We start from the raw sequence: 17,532 nt of genomic DNA, 5'->3' as shown, positions 1-17,532 counted from the left end.
TATCTCACTAGGTTTTGGTTTTGGTTTATCAGGGTTTCATTCAGGGGTGTCAAAAGCCTCTTCTTGTAAATGTATCATGAAACTCAGATGCCCTGATTTTTTTTTTTTTTTTTTCCATTTTGTTAGTTGTCTTTTTCAATATGGTTGAGATATTTGGAGTGATTTGAAGCAAAAAAAATGGATAAACCGGGAACCGAACTGGTCAAAATCAGTTTGGTTTGGTTCGGTTATACCCCCCATCGGTTTGGTTACGGTTTGGATTTTTTCCAAACTGATGGGATTGATTCGGTTCAAGAAATCCCCATAAACCGAACTGGACCGAACCATGTGCAGCCCTAATTCATATTGATATAGTATATGACCAGTATACTTACAAATTTGATTTCGGTACGCTTCCGCTAGAAATAGAAACAAAAACATTTGTACCGTCGTTTTCAGCAGAAATTTAAAATCGCAAGTGATTACCAGTCTCTTATTTAAGTAGTTTTCGTTGCTTTCCATATCATATTTATATTTGTGGAGCTCCTTTGACGCCGTATCAATTCATCTTGGAAAGTGTAGCAAGTTGTATATTCCGAAAAGCTTAGAATATTCCAATCAAAAAATGGAGAGCAAGTGATACTATTATCAAAATATACCCACCATGGTCTGTTCGTGCCCTGATAACTTTCTATAGAATAGATTCCTACAATCCTACGGCATCTTAGAGTGTCAAGTGCTTTTCTACACTACTTTCCGTGTGTCACTGCCACGATCCATTTCTCGGGTCTTAGAAAGTAGAATCAAACAAAATAGAGAGAAAATGAAATGCTGTTGGGCCACAACGTAAATAGATTGTTACCCTTAAATCGTCTCTATAGGATGATCCTAACCCTCCGCTCTATGGAGCTCTGTTGCACGCAAGGTTTAAAATTTCGGTTTCAGTACCGGTTTCAGACCCTAAGTCGAAATCTGGTACAGAAATCGAAACTAATTTTTGATTCAATATTAAATTTTGGTGAAATATTAAATTAATTAAAAAAAAACAGATTTTTTGGGTCAAATTTGGGAAAAACCGAAATTTCAAAATTTCGACCGAAATTTTGACCGAAATAAATGACCGTTTCGGTTTTTGGTGGCTTCGGTGTCGGTCTCCACCGAAATCCGAAATATGTACAGTCCAATTTAAGGCCCCCACAATTAATCATTCTTTAAGTTGACGAATAAATTTGAATTGCGTATTCAAATCGAATGCACGCCGAGGGTGAAGTTTTTTGACCAATGCTCAATATATTGCATTATTGGATGATGATATCCGTACTAACCTTGTTTCATTAATGACACCCCTCTTATACTTTTATATTAAGTTGTTAAAGACTACGGATATGTCCAAATTAACAGCCAATCAGAAGAGTGTTTTATGAAAATGAGGGAGTGCGGGATATGTAACTTATCCTTCGGAACCCTAAAGTCCATTTGATTTATCATCCTTTTTTGTTTTTTGATGGGCCAGATGGGGCTAGGATGATTTATCATCATCCATAAGGAGAATGTAAGATACATTTCACCATCTTAAGAGACTTTGTTGAAGTTGAATGTCATTTTCAGTTTGAGGAAAAGGATTGTACGCTCGACCGTACCTAAAGTTAGGCACGGTATAGTGCCAAATCACATGGGTCCTCCATTTTTGGTGGGCATCTAAACCATTCATTTGCAAGGCCCCATCATAGATAGGGTGCATACGAAAAATCAACACCATTGAATCATCCTAACCCCTCCAAAACTGGAGGCCAAAATGGGCAGATTTGTGGACAAACACTGTCTGTCCATTTTGGCCTCCACAAATGGATGGGTTAGGATGATCCTATGGAGCTGATTTTTGGTATGCACCATATCTATGATGGGGCCTTGCAAATGAATGGTTTAGATCCTCACCAAAAATGTGGGACCCATGTGATTTGGCACTCCGTACCTAACTTTAGGTACGGTCGAGCGTACAATCTTATTCCTCTTTCAGTTTTTGTTTGGACATTATGTGAGCATATTTCGTTGTGACAACTGACAAGGGGAGATCTGACCACTAATGTTTTCCGGCTGGAAAAAACATTCCAGAGAAATTTCCCTACGGCTCTGTTCACTTGTTTTCCCGGGAAAGGAAAAGAAAATGTTTCCCGGGAATCTGACGTGGCATTAGGAAAAGAAATACAGGGAATCTGTGCAGGAAAAGGTTTCCTTGGACTGTTCACTTGCGCAGGAAAAGGTTTCCAGGGAAACTGCTTGCCCTTCTTTTTGCACTAGTTTTCCAGGGAAACGAAATCCGTGTGTATTTGGTCGGAAATGAAATCCCTAAAAGGGAGGAAAATGATGTCATTTTTTGAGTGTCAAGTGCTTTTCTTAGATATGGTGCATACGGCATCTTAGAGTGTCAAGTGCTTTTCTACACTACTTTCCGTGTGTCACTGCCACAATCCATTTCTCGGGTCTTAGAAAGTAGAATCAAACAAAATAGAGAGAAAATGAAATGTTGTTGGGCCACAACGTAAATAGATTGCTACCCTTAAATCGTCTCTGTAGGATGATCCTAACCCTCCGCTCTATGGAGCTCTGCTGCACGCAAGGTTTAAAATTTTGGTTTCGGTACCGGTTTCGGATCCTGAGTCGAAATTTCATAATTTCGGTCGAAATCTGATACATAAATCGAAACTGATATTTTATTCAATATTAAATTTCGGTAATTTCGGTTGAAATTTCGGTGAAATATTAAATTAATAAAAAAAAAAAAACAGATTTTTTGGGTCAAATTTGGGAAAAACCGAAAATTCGACTGAAATTCCTAAATTTCGACCGAAATTCAGAAATTTCGGCCGAAATAAATGACCGTTTCGGTTTGTGGTGGTTTCGGTGTCGGTCTCCACTGAAATCCGAAATATGTACAGTCCAATTTGTGAGCCCCACAATTAATCATTCTTAAGTTGACGAATAATGTTTGTTTAAGATTTGAATTGCGTATTCAAATCGAATGCACGCCGAGGGTGAAGTTTTTTGACCAATGCTCAATATTTGGATGATGATATCCGTTCTACCCTTGTTTCATTAATGACACCCCTCTTACACTTTTATATTAAGTTGTTAAAGACTACGGATATGTCCAAATTAACAGCCAATCAGAAGAGTGTTTTATGGAAATGAGGGAGTGCGGGATATGTAACTTATCCTTTAGAACCCTAAAGTCCATTTGATTTATCATCCTTTTTTGTTTTTTGATGGGCCAGATGGGGCTAGGATGATTTATCATCATCCTTAAGGAGAATGTAAGATACATTTCACCATCTTAAGAGAGTTTGTTCAAGTTGAATGTCATTTTCAGTTTTTGTTTGGACATTATGTGAGCATATTTCGTTGTGACAACTGATAAGGGGAGATCTGACCACTAATGTTTTCCACCTGGAAAAAACATTCCAGAGAAATTTCCCTACGGCTCTGTTCACTTGTTTTCCCGGGAAAGGAAAAGAAAATGTTTCCCGGAAATCTTACGTGGCATTAGGAAAAGAAATACAGGGAATCTATGCAGGAAAAAGTCTCCTTGGACTGTTCACTTGCGCAGGAAAAGGTTTTCAAGGAAACTGCTTGCCCTTCTTTTTGCACTAGTTTTCCAGGGAAACGAAATCCGTGTGTATTTGGTCGGAAATGAAATCCCTAAAAGGGGGGAAAATGGGCTTTTCCATGTCATTTTCTAACTTATTGCAGAAATTCCACATGTGTAATTCTATTTTCCCTGGAAAGCAAGTGAACACTAGAATTCTGTCTTGTCAAGGAAAAAAGAGGCTGTTTTTCAGGGATTTGCTTTCCAGGGAACGCAAGTAAATTGTAGTTTATCAAGGCCATATTTGGCAACCAAGAATTTTTTCCCCCTTGAAATTGTAGTTTATCAAGTGGTGGGAGAGGGCTTAGGGAGGGTGGGAGACGAAGAGACTTGAGATCGCATGACTAAGAACATGGTAAGAAATGGCGAAAAGGTAGGGAAAAAATAAATTGTATTTTGATTAGAGCTTTTATTTTCCTTGTTTTTCAGTCTTTTCTTACCCTCGCCTCACTCATTCTCTCTCCAGTCTCTCCATCTCCTGCCCTCACTAGACCTCTCTCGCCACTTAATGAACAAAAATTCCATGAAAAAAAAGATTCAAGGCAGCCAAACGTGACCTTAGTAAAGGAAGATAAAATTTAACACCAATCCTTGGTTTCCCTATAAAAGGTTTGGTAATATAAGTTAGGATAGCATTAGGGGTGCACTTTGGGTCAGGTCGGGTTGAACTTTTGCTAAATAAATAAATTGGTATCAACACGAAGCAGACCCAATTTTACACTAAAATTTCAACCGAAATTCCCAAAAATCGCCCCGAGTTGCACTCAAGCATAATGTCATTTTTTCTGCATAAGCCAATTATTGAAATGTTAGGGAAAAGAAATACAAAAAGAATCCAAGGGAGAAGAACCCGAGAAAATCACAAACAGATGAAGCCAAAGAAGATTTATATAAAACAGGTAACCTACATGGGCTAATAAACTAATGAGGATTAATTATAATTGTCATTACTCAAGGGTTTTAGTCAAAGATGGTGAGAAAGACTGGACCAAATAACTCTACACATTTCTATACTACATTGCTGTCGCTTGCCAATGCATCAGCTTATTTATCTTGTAGCTCTTTACAGTTTTAGACATTTTGTCTCCGCCTCCTTGTCAAGATCTTACAATCTGTCCCCATTACATTTTGGCTTTGATCCATGATTGCATCGAGTTGCTATGTGATGCTCGGGCCGAGCAGAAGTGTGGTTTTTCTACAACCAGGGTGTATGATTTTTTTTTTCCAGATATTTAGTAAAATAATTTCCACGGAAATATTTAGCCAAAATTGCAAAATTTCCTTATTTTCAAGGAAAACTGCAAATTTACTAGAGCATGGAATTTCATTTTTAATGCAATATGTTTTTCATAAAAATATTATTTTTTTTTATAATTTTTCCCCAAGATCCAAACTCCCCCCTTGTAAACTTGATGCGTGATTGCTAATTGTGAAATGACCAATTACTCAAAAAGTTTAAGCTGTTGGAGAAGGCGTTATTTTTGTCCCGACATTAATGAGAAGAGAAGAAGCAAAGGGGGTGCCCCTGGCGACCAAGATGGTCAAAATAAGAAATGAAAGAAATAAAGAAAAAGAATACAATGCTTTGTATCCATATGGGGGAGAGAGTCAAAGATCTATCTAGAGTCCGTAGTAAATCTATCGATATTTTTTGAATGGCAATTCTATGAGAAGAAAAGAAACAAAGGGGAGGCCCCAACGATCAAGATGGTCGATACAAGAAATGAAAAAAAAAAAAAAAAACAGAGAAGAAAAAGAATACAGTACGTGTATCATGGGAGACAGTGAAAGATCTCTATAGATTCCCTAGAGGCTCCTTTTATAGCTAGTCAATCTGCTTGATTATTGGACTATCTTTTGAGATAGAAGACCCACCACTCTCCACCATTACCTCATCTAATGAAAGAAGAAAACTCACTATTTCATGTTCTTCATCTCTTAATCTGTCTCTCTTGTCGATTTTTCATTCTATCTTTACACAAGAGGGGAAACAATATTTGAATGACATCGAATCATCATTACTCTGCAACCATGCTTCATTTAAAATGTAATTTTTCCCATCAAATTTTAGAGTCTCGAACTTGGTCAACATGGAGAACACAAAAGAAAATAACTCCTTTCTATACACTTATCTCAAACCAATGATATGTAAAGAAAATTTAGTGCATAGAAAGATAATCCATGAAGGCTCTGTTCACTTCTTTTCCCCTCCTTTCTAGGTGACTTGGCAGAAGGAAAAGGAATCCAGAGGAAAAGGCTTCGTTTTCCCCTCTTTCCGAAATATTTAATCGGAAAGCAAATCTCAAGTAACAAGGAAAAAGTCAAATTCCACGTCATTTTTAGCTTTTAAATAAGAAATTCCACATCTGATAAAAGTTTTCCCTGGAAAAGAAGTGAACACAGAAATTTTGTCTTGTCAGGGAAAAATAAGGCTGTTTTCCAGGGAAAACAGCACCAGGGAAAAGAAGTGAACAGAGACGAAATAAAAATAATAGATTTAAAGCAAGGTGAGTTCGTCTGACTATCAAAACATGATCCCACAGATCTCATTCACATATATCTATCTATCTATCCATATAGATATGGGGTATTCTAAACTGAAGGGCACCCTTGCAGAAATGGGGTGAAACGGCTCCCTCATTGGCCGCAAGGAACGGTTGTCCATTTATAATGGCTTCAAGTCAAAGTGAAAACCGTCCCTTGCAGCCAATGGGGGCGCCCTTTCACCCCATTTTGTAGGGGCGTCCCTCGGTTTAGCAGTCCTCATATAGATATAGATATAAAATAACTAGCGGTTGCAACAGCTCAACTAAAGGTCCACTAGGAAACATTCAACAAATTAAAAGGAAGAAAACTCATTTACTCTTCTAAGAGAAGCCGCCTAATTAATTAATTTGTCCCAACTTCCAAACAAAAATTATTTATCAAAACACCATTTTAAACAATAAAAAAACATTTTGTCTGTTATCCGTTTAATACCCCCTATAAATTTTTTACAGCAAAAAAAGAAAAAAAAATCTGTTTTTGTAGAAAAACATCTAAAATACATTTTAAAAATATCTAACGCGTTTTTAACAACCACCCCCCCTTGACGGCTGGTTAACGTTTTCCCACCATTTGACCAGTCTCTCTCTCTCTCTCTCTCTCTACACACACACAACACAAACAGTTGGTGGAATGGTGGGCCATCTTTGAACAACGTAGGCCCCACCCATACCACACCATAGGATCATCCAAACCGTCCATTTGATGGGCCATAAACGTAAATAGGTTGCGTCCCAAAATATTATTTCCGTAGGCTGATCCTAGCCCTCCGATCTAAATAGAAACTATATCTTATGCAACCTCTATAGATTGTAGGATTGTGATCATCCTACGGAAATGATTTTTGGGGCACAACCTATTTACATTGTGGCCCATCAAATGGACGGCTCGGATCATCCTATGGTCTGGACGGTACCCTTCATTTTCAAAAATATGGGTGGGGCCTATATTGGTACGAACCATACCATAAGATGATCCAACCATGGACGGCTTGGATCATCCTATGTTGTGGATGGTACGCTTCAATTTGAAAAATATCGGTGGGGCCTACGATTGGGCTTTAATGTTAGTGTACGGGTGGGGATATCAGCGTCCAAAATTAAATGGTGTTTCCGTGTATATGACCTTTTTTTTTACCTGGTTTTATCTATTTTTGAACCAATACCAAATTGAAATCAAAATTTTCCCATTCTATTTTTTTTTGCCGAGCTATGTTTTCCTAACAGGGTTCAACAAGCAATCGATATTTCACGATCAAAGGTGTAGTACTGCTTGTAGTAGCGGTCCGGCGCTATATCACAATTCATTAATTCTCGGGCATAGCTGTTCACGAAACGTGGCATGGGACATCTGTCGGCGCTCCCGATCCCAAGTTGACATGATTGCCACAAGTAACCGTGATTAGTCTTTCAACCGTTGATTTTGTAAAATGCTCGAGGTGGAAGCCTAGCGTGGCGCGTGTGTATGGTGATCTAGGCTAGTGATCTAGGAGGCCCACAAGAATAATATACAGTGTGGTTCAAGACTCCCAACAAAAAATAGCCATTCAAAAAAAAAAAAAACTCCCAACCAAAATGGCTCATTCTAGTCCTTCCATGAAGACCCAGAAATGGAATTGAACAAAATAATTTGGGGAAACTTCTAAGAAGGCCCTTCTTGATCACACTAAGAGAAATATACTCATTGCCGACACAAAAATAAAATAAAAATCCTTCGAGCAACATATTATTTCTTGATGACCACCAAATCAATGGTCCCGATCACCATGAGGCGTGCCCAGTGTACAGTGGGACTTAAATAAAAAATCTAAATTGGTATAGCAGGGGTGCTTTTTAAATTAAAGAGTCTCTCTCTTTACGTCCATAAAAAATTCTAAAATGTGTAATTTTTTGTTCCGGTGCTTATAATTTGAAGGGTCTCTCTCTACGTGCAATATACTTGTTCAATTGAGAGAGAGAGAGAGAGAGAGAGATGGGCAGCCAGGGAAGAGATGTATCTCTTCCTCTTTTCGAAACGAAGGAAGCAAAAGGAAGAAGTGTGTACAAGTTGTACGCATTTACAGTTTTTGTAGGTATTTGTTGGGTATGGGTGTATAGATGGAGCTATATCCCAAGAGAAGGGGGAAGATGGGCTTGGTTAGGTCTTTTTGCAGCCGAGCTTTGGTTTGGTTTTATGTGGATGCTCTCTCAATCCGTCCGTTGGAACCCTGTCTATCGTTACACCTTCAAGGAAAGGCTCTCTCAGAGGTAAACCATCTCTCTCTCTCTCTACCATAGTTTCAAAACTCCACCTTGACCCCCTCCTGCCAACTCCTTTTTACCCTGCCATGTTCCTGTGAGTCCATCTTTTGCCTTGCAAAGTGAATCAAAGCCCTTTGGCTCTCCTGAGTTATGACTGCATCAACCTAGTGTTCAGCCATCTCAATTGAGGACTTGACAATGTTGCGCCGAGTCAATTAGGATTTGCTTTGGCCACGTTTTGACCAAGGTTTCAAAATGCAGATGAGAGACAAAACACACCAAAGAAAATCCTAGTCGACTCGGCATGACGCGATCGGATACTCAGTTGACGCAACTGAATACTCAGTTGATGCAGCCATAACTCGGGAGTGTCAAGAGTTTTGATTGACTTTGTGGGGCAAAATACAGACTCATAAGAATGCGACCAAAGTAAGAGAGAGTCAACTCGATCGGGGGAGTCCACGATGAAGCGGAGGAGTGGACTCACATCCGCGTTTTGAAACATTCCTAGCTCTCATTCTTTATGTTTTGCCAAACAGATACGAGAAGGAATTGCCGGGTGTAGACATATTTGTATGTACAGCAGACCCCATCCTAGAGCCACCAAACCTAGTGATGAGCACCATCCTCTCCGTCATGGCTTATGACTATCCGCCGGAAAAACTGAGCGTCTATCTCTCCGACGACGGTGGGTCAGATCTTACATTCTATGCTCTCTTAGAGGCATCTCGCTTCTCAAAGTATTGGATCCCCTTTTGCAAGAAATACAAGGTGGAGTCCAGGTCTCCGGCGGCCTATTTCTCCTCCACATCTCACCCACATGTCAACGCTACTCCTTTTGCAGAGGAACGGTTGGCCATCAAGGTAATACATCTACCATTTCTTTTGAACGCACGTCTCTAACCCTCAAAATTAGGCTTTTCCACAGCTGTTATTGCACAAATTGGGATGGGTGGAATTACCGAAATTTATGGGTGGTGTACGCTCTCTTTCTCTTTTGTTGTATGTCCATTAAAAGGGTTTTACAAGTGGAGTCACAGGACTCAGCGTCGTTACTCGCCTAGTGGTCGTATATATGGTCACAAATTAACCTATCAGCCACCCTCTGCAGTTCCTGGGTGTCCCAAGTAATCAAAGGATTGCCATACACTCCTGCTGGGTGTCCCAAGTAATCAGAAGGGGCGGATTGATAAATAAGCCCCCTTTTCTTTACACAGGACATCATATGAATTCAGAAATCCCCAACCGATTACTTAAAAATTTCTTTCTCCTGTATGGATATTTTTGTTAAAACCAGCCCTGACAAGCATGTGCTTCTTTCTTGTCTTTTTATACACGTGTCCCCATTTTTTAGTAAACGGATTCCATCTTGCTAGCAACTCTCCCTAAATATTTATATATATATTTATAAGATATTTAATATTTAAAGGTGTCTTTACCGGGTCACCTGCGTTTTCACAATATTTATACAATATGAGGAATGTTAAACTCGGGGGCATACCTCTTCTAATAGATAGTAAGAGTATAGACATGAAATTTAATAGCAATTAACAATATAGATTGATAGCTAGACATATGCTTCGTTTTTTTTAATGTTTTAAATTTCACGAGGGCATGTGGGAAACCATGTTTTCCTATTTATAAATAGGTAAGGGTCAATAAAGATGTACGATATTAGGGAATTAAAAAAAAGAGAAGGAAAGATATCGAAAAGATCTTTTTTCCTAAGATTTTCGTTTGGTCCATTTACGTAGTACCTCTCCAATTGATATTCTATTTATATCAGTCAATTACGATTACGGTATGAATAATAATTTGAATAAGAAAGAATTGTTAAATACAAAAGAGAATCCAGTACCTCTTGGTCGGAAATATTTGAATAGGACGAACTGGCCCCCATGGATATCTTTGCTTCGGAACAAAACAATTCGCATTAGGCATTTGCATATATCTTGAATATAATCAATATGTACATACCTTAACTATATAAACAAGATATAAATATAAGGTAAGATCTCATTCTATAAAGCCAATAAAAAGGGGCTTCCAGCTAATTATTGGGGGCCCGTTTTTCATTCCCCAATTAACACTTCGGCTCTGTTTCTTTCGACGTAAAAACTGGAGAGTAAAATTTGCTTTATCTTGTACAAATGAACATAAAACAAATTTTACGTCGAAAGAAATGGAGCCTTAGTAAATGCTCACCTCACCCAAACGATAGAGTTGAAAGAAAAAAATTCGTTTAGCTAGCTGTTAAGGCCATTATTAAAAGGAAACGATATATGTACAGTCCTCATTTAACTAAGCACTTTTGCTTTGCTGATGAATGATGATAGACATTTGGAAATTATATCAGTCTTTAACAGCTAACTAAAAAATTGAAGATAAAGGAAGAAAGTCATTTTTAAAAGGGGAATTCTCAATTCTTGATTATTATGAGAATTCACTATTTTAATTAAGGATTGGTATAGACATGATATGTAAAAAGGTAAAAGCAAATCAGCTAAGGCAAACTGACTGTTTTTTTTTGTTTTTGTTTTGAGGAATGATAGAATGAAGGGCGCCCTTTCCCTTTCAAAAATCAAAGTCATGGGCGCCCCTACTGGTTGATTTCAGCCAAGTGTGGCTGCAAAGTGTGGCGCCTAAAAAGTGGAAACCACAACAATGACTTTGTCATTTGATCCAATAGCATTCCATTAGATAGGAACAAATTTGATAAACACTGATAACTCTCAGATGGCGTATTAGAAGGGAAAGATCCATTAGATAATGAACTAAGTGTGGCGCCTGAAAAAGTGGAAACCATGCTGACTTTGCAGAAATCAACCAATAGAGCGGTGCCCTTGAAGCTGACTTTTGCAAGGGCACCCTTCATTCTATCAGTCCTCTTTTTTTTAATGATCGATCAGATAATTATATTAAGAACGGTTGAAAATGCTTAAATTAGTTATGGGGTTTGATACAACATAAAACAAATTTTATTCGAAAGAAACTTATAAGTATCAAGCTATATATTTTCGTCGAGCCTAAGTATCTTAGATTGATTGGGGTGGATATAGCAATTGTTTAGGTTAGGCAACTAAGTAATTGTGATAGATTAGATAGCTTGGTTAAATTAGCAATTAGGCTAAATTTAGTAGTTAGGATTTCCATCTTTCTCACTTTCAAGGATCTCTTTCATCGTTATCAAGATTTGATTCTATGTTTATCATGTATGTGCTCTATATAAGCACACCTCTAGATTAATTGTAATTATTCAAGAATTAGTGAAATCTTAGAATTTATCAGTATTTTATGTCGAAACAAATTTTATGTCCATTTTTAGGTGCGAAATTGTTTTTGCGAAATAGGATGTGTCAAATAATTTCACAAAAGCAATTTTGCAGTTCAACTCTTTTTCAGGAGAAATTTTTGCATTTTCTCATCGTTTACTCCCTTTTCCTGGTAGAAATTGTATGAAGAAATGGAGAAGAGGATGGAAAGGACACTAAAGGCGGGAAGGGTTTCAGATGAGATTAGGGCACAGCATTGTGGATTTTCCGAGTGGAATTCGGGAGTAACTCGGCGCAATCATCAGACGATTCTTCAGGTACTTCGCAATTAAATTTATTAATAGAAAACTTCAGAAAAACAATAAATTAAGCTGATATGGGACACCCCCTGTTATTTAGATGGGCACCCCTCTACGGATTTAACTGTTCACGGTCCATCAAAATGTAATGTACAAGATTTTATATGGTGTGGACTTACCGTCCAGTATTTGTTTTAAAAAAGAGTAGTGTACGGCCAAAATGTCTATTTGTTGGGCCACACCTTAAACATGTTGTGTCCCAAAAATCATTTGGATTGGATGATCCTAGCCCTCTGATCTATAGAAGAAGTGCTCATTATGGAAACCTCTCTAGATCGGAGGGTTATGATCATCCCATGGAAATGATTTTTGGGGCACAACCTATTTAAGGTTTGGCCCAACAAATGGACGGTTTGGATCAACCTATGAAGTGGGCCGAACTGTACCTTTTTAAAAATGACTATACGCGCGGCCACACCATATTAAAAACTCTGTAAACTACATCCCTTTCAAAAGCTTAAAAATCAAAGTGAAGACTACTATCAGAAGTATAAAAGAAAGGGTCTGCCCCTATCTTACAGCTGACATGTTTGTTTTGCTTAATTAGTATGTCTTTCTTTTACTTGGCAGATATTAATTGATGGAAGAGACACAAATGCCGTGGACATTGAAGGGATCACATTACCAACACTTGTATACTTGGCCCGTGAGAAAAGACCTCAAATCCCACATAACTTCAAAGCTGGAGCTATGAATGCACTGGTAATTAATTTTCACCCTTCATGACACCCTCTTTCCCAGCATTTCACTTCTGCGAATTACCTTCTGGGATGGATGCTAGCAAATCCCTGTAACTACTTTGAAAAAGTTTTAACATTTCAGCTAAATCATGATTCTCGATTATTAAACATGTTATACAAATAGGGGATTTATAGGTAAAAATCCATACTTTAGATAACAAAGTAATAATGCATAGAATGATACAAACATAGTCATCATTATAATGAGGATTGAATGTGCAGATAAGGGTGTCATCGGAGATAAGTAACGGGCAGATAATTCTCAACGTGGATTGCGACATGTACTCGAACAATTCAGAAGCAGTGAGAGACGCACTGTGTTTCTTCATGGATGAAGAAAAGGGTCATGAGATTGCTTATGTGCAGTTCCCACAGAACTTCGATAACCTCACCAAGAATGATATTTACTCCAATGGCTTGAAAATGATTAATGTGGTGGGTATTAAACCAAAGTCTAACCTGTAAGATTCAGATTAGGATTTTCTACAATATATATGAAGCTATGCTTGTTTAATGATCTCTTTTTTTGTGCAACTTTGGCTTTGAAGTTGGAACTACACGGTATGGATGGTTTTGGAGGGCCACCATATATTGGAACCGGATGCTTTCACAGGAGAGAGAGTCTATGTGGGAAAAAGTATACTAAGGAATATAAGGGAGAATGGAAGAAAGTGGTTGAAAAGAAGCAAAAGGAAAGTACAAAGACCCTGGAAGAGAGAGCAAAGGCTCTTGCGAGTTGTGTTTATGAAGATAATACCCAATGGGGAAAAGAGGTCTCTCTCTCTCTCTCTCTCTCTCTCTCTCTCTCTCTCACACACACACACACAGTTGGTGTTATTTAATCATTTATATTCAACATTCCCCCTACATGTGGCCCCTCTTTTTTTTGGGGTGTTGGCCTGGGAAATTTTTAATATCAAGGAGTTGTTGGGTTTTGAACCTCAAGACCTGATGTGAGGAACCAACCCTGATACCATGCATGTGAAACAATTACTGTAAAAGCTTTAGGCCCTGTTCGTTTCATATTGTGACAGCCTATGTTGAGGACTCCAACCAATTACTGGCCCAAAGGCATAATTTCGGGCCATTAATTTGTTGGGGTCTTCACCATCGGTTGTCACAATCTAAAACGAACAGGGCGTAATGTTAAGAGTCATCACCGACTCATATACACCGGCGCGACGTGGTGCGAGCCAAAGTGGGTTGACATGGTTGAGACCTAGTTGAACTAGGATTGCTAATTTGTTATTTAGTGTCCTAGTTGTTTAGGGATATGAATTAGATTAGGAAAGTTTATTTTATTAGAAGTTTTAATTGGAATAGGAGTCTTGCTATAATTAGTGTGTCTTGTTTTCACTCTATAAATAGAGAAGTATAGAGACGTAAATAGTAGAGGAGAGAGAACGTAACAGTAGAGAGAAATAACGTGAGTGAAAAACAGAGATGTGTGTGTGTGTGTGAGAAGCATCACTGACGTGAATACTTGTGAGTGAGAAAAGAAAAACGTCAGTGAATGTGTATGGTTTTTTTGTGTTGAATAATACATTGAAAGAGATTTCTCTCTCTCTCTCTCTCTCTCTCCTCTTTTGTCCTTCGTGTGTGGGTTTGCTTCTTGCTGTGATCATTGTGTGAGCAAGTGTATCAAAGCTTGGTTCTTTGATCCTTGATTTTCTACAAGTGGTATCAAAGCTTTGGTGTCTTTGATCTCTTGTTTTTCTACACGTAAGTTCTTAGAGTTAGTCTTATTTTAATTTATGTTTCAACACTCATGACCTTTCATGGAAGTGCCTTTGCAGATGGGTCTGAAGTATGGGTGTAGTGTGGAGGATATTTTAACAGGTTTATCAGTTCAATATAAGGGGTGGAAGTCTATATATTTCAATCCACCAAGGGCAGGCTTCTTGGGTGTTGCTCCAACAACATTGATTCAAACAATTGTGCAGAATAAGCGATGGGCTGAAGGTCATCTTCAGATTTTTATCTCTAAACACAATACTTTGATTAGTGGACATGGGAATATAAAGCTAGGACTCCAACTGGCTTACTGTATATACAACGCATGGGCTCTCAACTCCCTCCCCACTCTATATTACGCTGCAATTCCCTCCCTTTGCCTACTTAATGGCATCTCCCTGTACCCAAAGGTATCTCTCTTTCTCTCTCTCTCTCTCTCTCACACACACACACACACACACACACAGATGTACACACACGTACTGAAAATAACTAGGGTTGAAACTCGTGCCGGGGTTGGATCAGGTTGAGCCCAACCCTAGCCCAGCCCAATGTGGCGTTACCTCAACCCTAACCCAATCCAATCCGAGCATCAAGTCGAGGATGGTCAACCCTAACCCACTTTCCTCTAAATCTTTCGACCCTAACCCAACCCATCTAACCTGATTTTCTAAATGGGTCGGGTTGGCTGGGGGCAAAAGAGCAAAAAAGAAAAAGAAAAAAGAGAGAGTAATGCTAGCGAGACCGAGAGTAAGGTCAAGCTCGTCACTACATCACAATTGACCTAAGCCAGCCTTTTGCTTTAGTAAAATCAATAAAAAGTAGATTTTTTTTTTGCACACACGGCGCATCCTTATTGTTGGGCTCTCCCATCGGTCTTACTCTCAGGTCAGGATATCATTTTCCAATTTTTTTTTTTCTTTTATAAAAGAAAGCATGAACATAAGATTTTTAAAATCATGATAAAATAAGGGGAAGGCGGTTGGGTTTGGGTCAGGTCGAATTGCCCAAGGTGTCAACCCTAACCCAACTTCCCCAACCCGAAATTAAATCAAGTTGGGTTTTCCAACGCAAAATGTGACCTGAGGTTGAGCGAAACCCAAGTTGCATCCCTACAAATAACCATGCATAACATACTGGATGTAACATTTCTAACATACAATCAAAAAACTTTCTTGGCTTTAGGTCTCAAGCCCATGGTTTGTACCCTTTGCATATGTGACCGTCGCCACTTCCACGTATAGCCTCGGCGAGTCACTTTGGTGTGGAGATACTCTTGTGAGTTGGTGGCACTCTCAGAGGATGACAATGGTGAGGTACACAACCTCCTACCTCTTCGCTCTCATCGAAAATGTTCTGAGGATATCAGGGTTTGGGAAGACAGCATTCGTCATCACAACCAAGGTAGCTGATCAAGAAGCATCAAAGAGGTATGAACAGGAGATTATGGAGTTTGGCTCTTCTTCTCCCATGTTTTCTATCTTGGCTTCACTTGCAATGGTGAACCTCATTTGCTTGGTGGGAGGAGTGAAGGGACTGCTAATAGGTAAGGAAATTGGATTTGTTGAGGTATTCTTCTTGCAGTTTCTTCTTTGCGGATTATTGGTTTTGATCAACATACCCATCTATGAAGCTCTATTCTTTCGCAAAGACAAGGGTCGATTGCCTACTTCCCTCACATTTACTTCCATTGTTTTCGCAGTATTGGCTTGTCTAATACCTATGTATTAAAGGGTGTAATATGTGAAGCTTGTTTCCAAAAGAAGATGGATAATATGAATGTAGGGGTGCATATATCATTTCCATTGAAAATGACAAAGCGTGTATCACGGATTCACGGTCGACCTAACCATAAGGAAATAAATATTCTTATATTCGGCCCCCTTTTTTCTACTTTGGACAGAGGGGGCTGTCCCAAGTAAAAAAGGAGCGAATATATCACTCGATTCACTTCCCTAGGTAAATTGTGTTTTAGGAGCATGTAACTGTAATCTAAAACCGAAATTTTTTCACCTCCGCAGCTCTGTTGCTCGCTAGAAATCAGATTTTCACCTTTATATGATGGCAGAGATTAAAAAACATCTTTTTGGGCCTGTTTCATTGTAGGATAATTTTTTGGGGTGGAGCTTATTCGTGAATAAGAGGTTATTCAGCATTTGCTGCTGAAGAAAAACAATCCCAACTTTTGATTTTAACCTAGAAAATGAAAGCAACTGAAATTCTCGATGGAAGATGGAATTTCACTTTCCTGACGAAAAATGAAAAGCTATAAACTAAAATAAAAAAGAAAATAAAACACGTATATTTTTATGAGAAATGTCCAAAATATCCCTGTCACAACAAAGATCAAATTACCCGTGTCATAAAAAAATTACCAAAACACTCCTATTTCATAGAAAATGACCAAAATACTCCTAATTTTTGAAAAGTAACTAAAATACTCATATCTATACAAAATGACCAAAATACCCTATCTCATAGAAAATTAACTAAAATGCCCCTACATCATAGAAAAGTGACCAAAATATCCTTACATAAAGTGTGTAGTTATAGTAAGTTTGAGAAATTCCTAGAACACATTTATTTCATAGAAAACGAGAAAAATACTCGTGTCATAAAAATTACCAAAGTACCCTTATCTTATAACATGATCGAACATCGAAATACCCTTATCATGAAAAATTACAAAAATAACTCTATCTCATAGAAAATTATTAAAGTATCCCTATCTCATAAAAATGATCAAAATACCCCTAATCCCTAGAACATATGGATGAAAAAGATGAGGGTATTTCAGTTATTTTCTGAAATATTAGTTTTGTGAGATATGGATATTTTGATCATTGTCAGAGACTCAGAGATAAGGTACTTCGATTTTTTTTAATGAGGTAAGAGTATTTTGTTCATTTTTTATGATAAGGGTATTTGGTCATTTTCCACATGATCATGGCATTTTGGCAACTTTCTTTGAGATATGAGTATTTTGGTAATTTTAATGATAGGTCTCCTGCAACAAATTAA

The 17,532-nt window shown here is 38.2% G+C and overlaps 1 protein-coding gene across 2 annotated transcripts; it reads left to right on the top strand.

The window, feature by feature from the left end:
- Positions 1 to 8,086: 8,086 nt before the first annotated feature.
- On the top strand, positions 8,087 to 16,330 carry LOC143851306 (cellulose synthase-like protein E6). 2 transcript variants are annotated; one of them, XM_077360686.1, is made up of 9 exons: positions 8,087 to 8,412; positions 8,946 to 9,270; positions 11,855 to 11,995; positions 12,608 to 12,739; positions 13,000 to 13,212; positions 13,326 to 13,550; positions 14,574 to 14,921; positions 15,697 to 16,057; positions 16,214 to 16,330. In XM_077360686.1, the coding sequence occupies exons 1-9, from the start codon at positions 8,138 to 8,140 to the stop codon at positions 16,240 to 16,242; spliced, it is 2,049 nt and encodes a 682-aa protein (XP_077216801.1). In that variant the 5' UTR covers positions 8,087 to 8,137; the 3' UTR covers positions 16,243 to 16,330. The 2 variants fall into 2 exon arrangements, with proteins under 2 accessions (XP_077216801.1, XP_077216800.1); XM_077360685.1 differs by having other exon boundaries at positions 15,697 to 16,330.
- Positions 16,331 to 17,532: the final 1,202 nt, after the last annotated feature.

This window comes from Tasmannia lanceolata, unplaced genomic scaffold, assembly GCF_043159265.1.
Source record: "Tasmannia lanceolata isolate RefF3 unplaced genomic scaffold, GAP_Taslan_0.1 ptg000018l, whole genome shotgun sequence".
Lineage (NCBI taxonomy): Eukaryota > Viridiplantae > Streptophyta > Magnoliopsida > Canellales > Winteraceae > Tasmannia > Tasmannia lanceolata.
The sequence above is the reverse complement of the archived record's forward strand: the minus strand, read 5'-3'. Positions and strand labels throughout refer to the sequence as shown.